This window comes from Bufo gargarizans, chromosome 6 (genome assembly GCF_014858855.1).
Source record: "Bufo gargarizans isolate SCDJY-AF-19 chromosome 6, ASM1485885v1, whole genome shotgun sequence".
Taxonomy (NCBI): domain Eukaryota; kingdom Metazoa; phylum Chordata; class Amphibia; order Anura; family Bufonidae; genus Bufo; species Bufo gargarizans.
The window spans coordinates 267,280,070-267,290,717 of NC_058085.1; the positions used below are offsets into that span (position 1 = coordinate 267,280,070).

The 10,648-nt window shown below is 40.1% G+C and overlaps 1 protein-coding gene across 1 annotated transcript; it reads right to left on the minus strand.

Annotated features, from left to right (window-relative positions):
• Positions 1-1,360: 1,360 nt before the first annotated feature.
• Positions 1,361-7,783, minus strand: SOX18 (SRY-box transcription factor 18). Its single transcript, XM_044298035.1, has 2 exons — positions 7,286-7,783; positions 1,361-4,764 (listed from the first exon to the last, which is right to left on the minus strand). The coding sequence occupies exons 1-2, from the start codon at positions 7,593-7,595 to the stop codon at positions 3,977-3,979; spliced, it is 1,098 nt and encodes a 365-aa protein (XP_044153970.1). The 5' UTR covers positions 7,596-7,783; the 3' UTR covers positions 1,361-3,976.
• Between the last annotated feature and the right edge of the window lie 2,865 nt (positions 7,784-10,648).

Genomic DNA, 10,648 nt, shown 5'->3' on the forward strand with positions numbered 1-10,648 from the left:
AGGGCCCTCTGCGCTCACGTTCTACTGCCATGGCTGCTAGAGAGGGGTGGGGTGGCAGGAGCAGTACCAGCTCCATCAGCAGCAGCCTGAGTCTAGAGTCGCTGATGAGCTGCTTTCTTCACCCGCATAGTGAAGAAACTATTCACCAGCAGCGAGACATAGAGCAGAACCTGTGCCTTGCGTGTTACTGCAAGGCACAGTGTTCTACACCACTATGAAGGCTCTCTGCAGCCAGGAAATAGCCGTTTTTTAACGTGATTCGCCGCAAATAAATTCGGATCAAACCACATTTTTTCAGAAAATTTGCCAAACCGTCCGAATCAAAAAATTTGCTCATCTCTAGTTATTCTGAATGTTGTCAGGGAATGTTACGCCTCGTTCACATTTCCGTTTTTCAGTGTGCTGTCCGCATTTTCCACAGACAGCACACATACTCATTCATTTTAATATGTTTGTTCACACATCAGTATTTTTTTTGTGAACGTATCAGTGAAAAAATTAATGGAGACATGCACTACTTTGGTCCGTGATGCGTACTAAACATGCCCATTATACTCTATGAGTCAGTGAAACATGGACACAGCACAGGTTGGCATCCATGTTGCGTCTGTGTTTGGTCCATTGTATACTGACCACTGATAGGAGATGCTCTGGAAATTAACTTTCGGCAGTGTCTGTGGAAAATCAGACACACGGACCAAACACGGCCATGTTCTGGATGGAATAAGTACAGATTTTTTCATGGACGTCAAATGTACACGGAGATGTGAACAAGGCCATATGGAGACACAGGAGTAGAAGAGCTGCAGGCATTAGGGCTTATGCACACGACTATAGTTTTGGTCCACATCCAATCCGCATTTTTTTGTGGATCGGATGCGGATTCATTCATCTCAATGGGACCGCAAAATATGCGGACAGCACACAGGTGTGTTCTGTATTCCGCGACCCCGCAAAAAAGATAGAACATGCCCTATTCTTGTCAACTTTGCGGACAAGGATAGGACATTACTGCAGAAGAAAAAAAACATGGCGGCAAGCACGGATACGGTCGTGTGCAGGAGCCATTAAAGCCCATCACTGAATAAAATATTGAAAATGCTGTTTTCGTGGTTATTTTATCTTATTTTATGATAGGGCAGGGGTCGTTATGTGATAACTTGCTGTAAAGTAGAGGTATTCATTTCTAAGAAACTGGGGTCAATGTCAAAGGTCATTGGTCAAAGTTTCTTAGACATGCTATCTGGGAAGTGCTGAGACATGAAGGGAGGCACGACAGAGCATACCGTTTATTTTCTCACAGGAGGATTAGTCCAACAGTCAAAATTCACACAAACATCAGATATAGAGCAACGACGAGGTTTATTAACTGATTTATTGCAAATTTGCACCAGGTCATGCCAACGAATCAACAATCAGGGTATTACAATCAATAACCAATGAGAAGTTAGCTTATATTGGCCGAGCACATGAAGGACTCAATTTTACAAAATACAGAATTAATGGCTGGCATACAAATGCATGACGTACTGTAGTGTAAGCTACTGGTGGGCCGAGGGTTCGCCTGGTGAGTGATTATACCTGGCGTGTAGTGGTCGAGTGCCTGCACCATGGGCCCTCGTTCCTAAACGTATAGAGTCTAGACTATGGAAGCAAATGGCTGATTGCTCGTAGAGGATTAGTCTAAATATTTCACCTAATGCAATGATATTGAGATACCGTGTGATTGCCGGTATGCGTGTATATGTATGTATGTACAGTGAAACCTCTGCAAGGCGACCACTCCAAAATGCATTGAAAAGTGGTCCATTTATATGTGGTCTATGTAAATGTATCCAGGTATAGATGGGGAATTGTAGGGGGATATTTTTGTGTTTCTAATATGTGTATGTATGTATAAATATATATATATATATATATATGTACAGTATGAATGTGAATATACTGTAAGTGTATGTAGAACATATACTGTAGGTATATATAGATATATATATATATATATATATATATATATATATATGTGTATGCATGTAAGTATATATATATATATATATACAGTAGCTCAGGGGGTAGATTTGTCTAAACACTGATGTAAAGAAAAACTGGCTTAGTTGCCTATAGCGTGTAGTGAATACGTGTATTGTGCGTGTGTGTAAAAAATGCAGGAGTGTATACTGTATTTTTGTGTGTATGTGTCTGCATACTGTAGGTTTGTATCTGTGTATGCAATGTGTATAGTGTCTTGTGTACATATATTGTAGTTCTATGTATCAGTACAGTGTATTTTTAATATAGTATAGTTTTTTTTCTGTCTGTTGCTTTCCAAAACTGTAGGTATGATGTTCAGAACCTTTCCAGATCTCATGGATCACATATGAGTTCTATAGATTGTGTCATATAGATTTTTACATGTGCTTTAGGCCTTTGTGTAACTTTTTGTCAATCATAAAAAATACCCATCCAGTCAAATCCTCGTTAAAAAAAATGTTACATTGACAGCTTTTAAATGGTATACAAATGTAAAAAAACAGACATGTTATAACATGGAATACAATACTTATTGAACCTCTCAGGACACGGGAGAGGCCAGTGCAACATGTTACCCAGAATCCCGGCAGCTAGGGGGTTAAATGGACCTGCTGTTCTCGGGGTTCGAACTCTATGGTCAGGGACAAGTCCGTGGGTCACTTAAAATTGCAGCCCTGGAGGGTGATCCAGGACTGGGCACAGTATCATGGACTGTAAGGCTACATCTGGCTGTATTATTTTCAGAAGCTCGGGCAAGCAGACAGTCAAGACAGCACCTCCATCCTTGATCACACAATCTTTTTGGAATTTATAGCCTACAATTGATAAAAGGATTTTTAAAAAGCTTTATTTCTGCTTCTATGTTTTCAAAGAGTCTCAATATTGTTTCAACATGATAACCCTAAACCAGAAGGTCTGGATGCCTGTCAACAGAACGTAATTATAGGGGTGCAACAATTGAAGTCGGTCCTAGGCCATGGGACAATAGGTGCCCAATGCCTTCTTGGTCACAGTTAGACATGGCACATGATAGTTTATTTTAACAGTTTTATTTTGGAACCCAGGTAGATCAATGTACACCTCTGCTTGTCAAGGTCTTTTGTGGAAAGTATGGCAGCTGTTTTAGTCCTGCTGACTAGGGCTTAGACTTTCAAAAAAGTTGCAGTATGGTGCAAATGTGCGTCATAGATACAGCAGAGCTTCTCAATGAACCTCGATGGATTGGGGAGTAATCTTGTCATACCTTCTGACAAATGGCGATAGTCCACTATTGCTATCATATGTATGTTCATGGGTGAACTGGGAAGTTAGGCAGATGAGGAGACCAACAGGTATTACCTAGCTAAAATAAAATGGCATGGGCATCTCATGTGGTGGCATCACTAGTTTCAGTCTCAGTCTACTGTTTAAGAAATATATTAATACACATAGTAGCAGAAAACAAATGTAAATCCTATTATCAATGTATGATATGGATAAATGTACAGAGGTTCAGTTTAAAGTGCACCTATCACCTGTAATTAAAAAATCCTGGGCTCTGCTCCATAGACATTACTGTATAATATGGTCCCAGTGTAAGGTCAATCCCATCTATTTGCAACTTGCTGCACTTTCTACCTTAAGATGTGAACTTGTGGTTAACAATCCGTCCTACAACATTCACTATGTACAATCTAATTTACTAACTTCTAGTTTCCCTTAAATACAGCACACCCAATGCAGAAAGCAAAGTGGCACTGTATAATTCCTTTACACTGTCTGCTGCCTTGTACCCTAGTAAAAGACACTAGAGTGTTGTCCTCCAATGACCCCATTCCACATCCCGATATCACAGGGATAATCTGCACTTGGCACCCAGGTGAACACTGAGCTGGGGCTGCGCCTGCCCCGTACTGGTGTCCATCTGCCACCATAGACACCAGCTGTTTGCGCTCACTCAGGAGTCATGTCATCCTGTGATGCAAGGACTATAGTACATAGTGGTGCTGGCATCAGAGAGAGCAGAAATCAGACTGCTCTCTTCACAGGGCATAGTCCTAGCAGTAGCCAGCTTGGTCATAGGCAAGTGATACCCAGGAATGGACACCTGAGTCCTGCTCATATTCAAATATTGGTCAAATTCATTGCGGTCAACATCTCCCCATAGATCAGATGGATTCAGATGATCCATGGTGTCCAGCTGGGGTGCTTCAGGAGGTGGAGAGAGCTGGCCCAGTGGAGTGCAGGTTGGAGGGCCACCCTGAGGGGTGTAGTAGAATGCAGTGGACGGTGGAGTCCTAAGGATATTACTCATGTGAGGTGGTGAGGGAGAGTATGGTATGGACAGCTCCCTCAGGGCCTTCTCTTGGCCATATTCAATGCCATGCTGGTAGGATCTAAAGTGTATGGGCTCCATGTCTTCCCGCATGTGAGGGGGAAAGAAGGCTGGTTCACCCTGCTCCAGAACATCCAACGGAGACATTTCTGGAGTTGGCAACCCAAAACTCTCCAGTTCGTTGGAAACCAAAGGCTGCAGTTCTCGGAAGTGGTTGATATTGGAAGGAGCGTGTCCTCCAGTAAATCCCTCACGCCTCAGCAATTGTGATGACTCAACTCTCTTCATCTTCTTGGCCTGCTTCTTCCTACGTGGCCGGTATTTGTAGTTTGGGTGATCATGAAGATGTTGAACACGCAGACGTTCTGCCTCCTCCACAAAGGGGCGCTTCTCTATGGTGGTCAGACTCTTCCAGGACTGACCTGTAAAATGCAAATAGTAATGTCATCAACATGTTCAAGGAAAATGAAAAACTCAACATCATCAATTATAAGAACTTGGAGACATCAAAATAGCTTTCATTGTTTTTTGGTGCACCCCCTTCTAAATATTGCCTTTTGTAAATCCTATTAAGACATATAGGGGGAATGAAGTGACAACTATATTAAACTGTATTAGATGTGGCTCCTAACAACTGCTATCATACTGCACCCTATATGCAAGAATATAAATACTATAACACTGCCCCTATAAACAAGAATATAGTAGTTATATTGTTGCACGTAGAAGCAGTATTATCGTAGTTATATTGTATATATGGAGTAGCATTATAGTAGTTATATTCTTGTACAAAGGAGGAAGTATTATAGTGGATATATTCTTGTACATAGGGGGCAGTACTATACTAGTTCTGTGATGGCTAAACTCCGGCACTCCAGCTGTGTTAAAACTACGACTCCCAAGATGCCCCCTTGCTTGGCTGTTCTCAGAACCTTATAGAAATTAATGGAGCATGATGGGAGTCATAGTTTCACCACAGGTGGAGTGGAGGAAATTAGCCATCACTATACTAGTTAAATAGAAGGCAGTTTTGTAATTGCTATAATCTGCCTCATATATACAAGAATATAACTACTATAATACTGCCCCATATGTACAAGAAAAAAATTACTAGAATATTTATCCTAACTAACATAGAGCAACTACTATAATACTCCCCCTGTGTAATAACTATTATAATACTCCCCCTATGTACAAGAATATAACTATTATAATACTGCCTCCTATGTACAAGAATATAACTACTATAATACTGTCCATATGTAGAAGAATATAACTACTATACTACTGCTGCTATATACAAGAATATAACTACTATAATACTGTCTCTATGTACAAGACTATAACTGCTATAATACTGCCTTCTATGTACAAGAATATAACTACTATAATACTGTCCATATGTAGAAGAATATAACTACTATACTACTGCTGCTATATACAAGAATATAACTACTATAATACTGCCTCCTATGTACAAGACTATAACTGCTATAATACTGCTCCTATGTAGAAGAATATAACTATTATAATACTGCCCCATGTACAAAAGTATATTTACCATAATACTGTGGTTCACACATTCTAGGCTTACATATATCAGCAACAGCAGCACATTTTCTCTGAAGATTAGTAATGTTATTATCGGTAATAGTGCTGTGCGGTTCTCTGATAATGCCTAGATACATTTTTTATAGCAATATTTTATAGAATATTTCAATCAGAATTTTTATTTTAGAGCACAATTGTACTCTTGTTTTGTTTCTGGTCTTATGCAAAGTGAAGCATCTAACATACTTTGTGTTCAACTCCTCCGTTTATTACACACGTTCAGTCTGTTTTTAATGCATTTTTTTTTTAAGCCCAAATCAGCTGTGGATCACAAAAGGAGAAAAAGTAATAAGGACATATACTACCTCTTCTCTCTCTTTTTTTTTTTTTTTTTTTTTTATCCACTTCTCGTTTTGACTGCATCAGAAAACCTGAATGTGTGGCAGCACTCTATGGACTGGACACCGTCTTGTATCTGAACTTCACCTGATACTCCTCACAGCTGACAATTTGCTACAGTTGTATCCAGACTAGACAATCCTCTGCCAACTAAACAACTGGGTCTCCAGATTAATACATCTCCCCGCAGCATCAGGGTAGAAAACCTAATTTCTTTATTTACCTCCCAAAGAACTGTCTAATCCAGAAAAACTGTAACAGATCCTCAGCTCTGAGAAGCATTAGGTATGTATAGATGTTCTGTCTCTTCAGGTAAACAAAAGATTCAGATTTTTGCTGACAGTAATCAGACTTGTTTCAAACTGTATCACATTGAAACACAAAGAATATTAAATACATAGACAGGTGATGGATAGATAGATAGATAGATAGATAGACTGAGATTACACAATAGATAAGTGATGGAAAGATAGATAACGTGATAGACAGACAGACTGGAATAATATTCATGACACACATAGATAGATACATAGATAGATAGATAACAGTTATGAGATAGATAGACAGACTGAAATAATATTCATGACACATGCAAATAGATAGATAGATAGAAAGAAAAAAGCTCCAGGTGGGAGCTGAAATGTTGTGTTTTTACTGATACAGAAGAATAAATCTACAACTTTTGTCACATCCCTGGAGTGCTGTGATCCTGTCTGTTAGATAGATAGATATATAGATAGATAGATAGATAGATAGATAGATAGATAGAATAATATTCATGACACATACACACTATATATATATATACATTTTAATATTCTATGCAAGTAGACATCCAATAGAGCTCTGCCATCCTGCATTATGTCTTCATGTCCTACCCCTATGGCACCCATTCCTACACTCATATCAGCTCATCTTGTATTATGCCCTGGGGTGGTACAGACAAATTCATGCCAGCCGTCCTCCCCATCCCGTCACTGAACTTATTCTCACCCAGCATTTTGCTTAGTACAGCATTGTGTAGATCCGGATTTTGTTGTGCCAGTCTCTTCCTCTCATCTTTGGCCCACACCATAAAAGCGTTCATGGGGCGCCTGATCCGGGGGTCACCAGGCTTCTCATCAGAGGAGCTGTAGCCGCCATATCCAGACTGTGGGCTCGGAGCAGGACTGACCTGAGCTACAGGAGAGCTGGAGGTTCGGCTGGGCTCAGGAGCAGCAGCCGGAGGAGGGACCCATGAACTTCCACCGCCTCGACCCAGAGTAGTCTCCTCTCTGCAGTAATTTGACTCAGATCTATGCATTCCAGCTAGGCAGATCCTGTTGACAAACGTGGGCGCACAGAATGTGGGGATGTCCTCAGGTAATGTGCAGTGTACTCCACGGGAGAGAGTACAGATCCAATATCTATCTATCTATCTATCTATCTATGTCCTCTCTATACTGACACTGCCTTTTTGTCACTTTCCCTCTGTCATTCAGCATCCAGCTGTTTGAGCAGTTCGGAGTAATAGGGATCAAATATAGAAACTTGTCACCAATCAGCTGCAGGCTGGGAGGAGACGAATGTGGCTGGGGGTGAGGGGGGAGCAACAAAAGGTTCTGGGGCTATGGAAAGCAGTTTGCTTGTGTGGTCAGTATGGGATTAGTTAACCCTGTATAGGATATGCAGCAAATTAGAGTAATTGATCACTGGGTTTTATTCTGGTCACCAGTTTTGCATAGTAGCAAATGAGATGTTGCAGTGATTTCTTTGGTACATATTGGCAACCAATCACATGTGAAGTTCTGGCAGTCCTATGCTCATTGTCGCCCCCAAGAGTACTGCTGTAAGTACATTTAAGACTCACAAAAGTACAAGAATAAAACTACTATAATATGCCTCTATGTGCAACAATATAATTACTATAGTACTACTCCATATGTACTAAACATAACTACTATAATACTGCCTCTATGTACAAAAATATAACTATTATAATGCTGCCTCCTATGTACAAGAATATAACTACTATAATATGCCCCTATGTGCAAAAATATAATTATAATACTACTACTCCATATGTACAAAACATAACTACTATAATATTGCCACTTATGTTCAAAAATATAACTCCTATATACAGTAGACGAATATAAGTACAATAATACTACTCCATATGTACAACACTACTATAAGATTGCCATATATGTACAAGAATATAGCTACTATAATATTACTCCATATGTACAACACTACTATAAGATTGCCATATATGTACAAGAATATAGCTACTATAATACTACTCCATATGTGCAACAATATAACTACAATAATACTACTCCATATGTGCAAACTATAACTACAATAATACTACTCTATATGTATAAAACTACTATAATATTGCCATCTATGTGCAAAAATATAACTACTATAATACTACTCCATTTCTAAAAGAATATAACAAGAATATAACTACTATCATACTGACCCTATGTGCGAAAATATAATCCCTATAATACTACTCCATATGTACAAGAATATAACTACAATAATACTAATCCATATGTACAAAACAAAACGATACTATGCCATATCTACAAGAATATAACAAGAATATAACTACTAGCATTTTGACCCTACATACAAAACATAACTACTATAATATTGCTCTTTATGTACAGGAAAATAAATACTATAATATCGCCCTCTTAGCGTAAGACTATAACTACTATAATACTACTCCATATGTGCAAGACATAACTGCTATAGTATTGCTCCCTATGTATAAGAATCTAACAACTATAATACTACTGCATATCTACAAGAATATAACAAGAATATACTATAATACTACTCCATATGTGCAAGTAAATAACTACTATAAGGCCACCTGCAAAAAAACAGCAGCATAGTACAGTACCGGCAAAATTAGATTACACAAATTTCATGTACATTTTGCGGATTTTTTTCTGTGCAGAAATTGACCTGCCATACGGATTTTCAAATCCGCAGCATGACAGTTATGTTTGCAGTTTTAGCTGCAGTTTTCACCCTTTTCCAATGAAGGAAGATATCTGAGGCAAAACTGCATCTAAACTGCACTAAAATTTTGGTGCAGATATGTTGTAGAAATGCACATAAAACCACATTGAAACTTGCGCGGATCTTGTGTGCGTTCACATGCACTCTTGTGCAGGCGGCCTAATATTGCTCCATATCTACAAGACTATAACTACTACAATACTACTCCATATGTGCAAAACATAACTGCTATAATATTGCCCCCGATGTATAACAATTTACTTTAATACTACTCCATATGTGCAAGAATATAACCACTATAATACTACACCATATGTGCAACAATATAGCTACTATAATACTGCCTCATATGCACAATAATATAACTAAAATAATACAATCCTCTATGTAAAAAAATATATTTACTATAATACTGCCCTTATGGACAAGAATAAGTACCGTATTTTTCGCCCCATAAGATGCACCCCCCCCCCCCCAAAAAAAATGGGGGGAAAATGCCCCTGCGTCTTATGGGGCGAATGCTGACATTTTTACATCACAGGCTGCGATGTATGAGCGAGCGGGGAGGAACTTGGAGGAGGCAGCGTAACTCCCTGATGTCACGTGCCTGCGCCGCCTACTTTTTGAATGAAGCAGGCGGCGCAGGCACGTGATGTCAGTGAGTGACGTGCCGGCCGCCCGGCCTGCCTGACTGCATTGTACAGAAGCTGTTAGGGTGTACGGTAATATTAGGAGTGAGGGGGCATGTTTAATCACTTTTAATTGAATGAGACATTTTATATTTGTATACTGCAGCACTGGAGCGGTGGGGAGGGGGGGGAAATCTGTGGATGACAGTTTTATGGGGGACATCTGTGGATGGCACTGTTACAGGGTGGGGGGTCTGTGGATGGCACTGTTATGGGCTGGGGGTCTGTGGATGGCACTGTTATGGGGTGGGGGGTCTGTGGATGGCACATATATAACAGTGCCATCCACAGATCCCCCATAACAGTGCCATCCACAGATCCCCCATAACAGTGCCATCCACAGATCTCCATAACAGTGCCATCCACAGATACCCCATAACAGTGCCATCCACAGATCCCCCATAACAGTGCCATCCACAGATCCCCATAACAGTGCCATCCACAGATCCCCCATAACAGTGCCATCCACAGATCCCCCATAACAGTGTCAGCCACAGATCCCCCCTGTAACAGTATCCTTCACAGATCCCCCCCATAACAGTGTCCGTCACAGATCCCCATAACAGTGCATCATCCACAGATCCCCACATAACAGTGCGTCATCCACAGATCCCCCATAACAGTGTCCTTCACAGATCCCCCC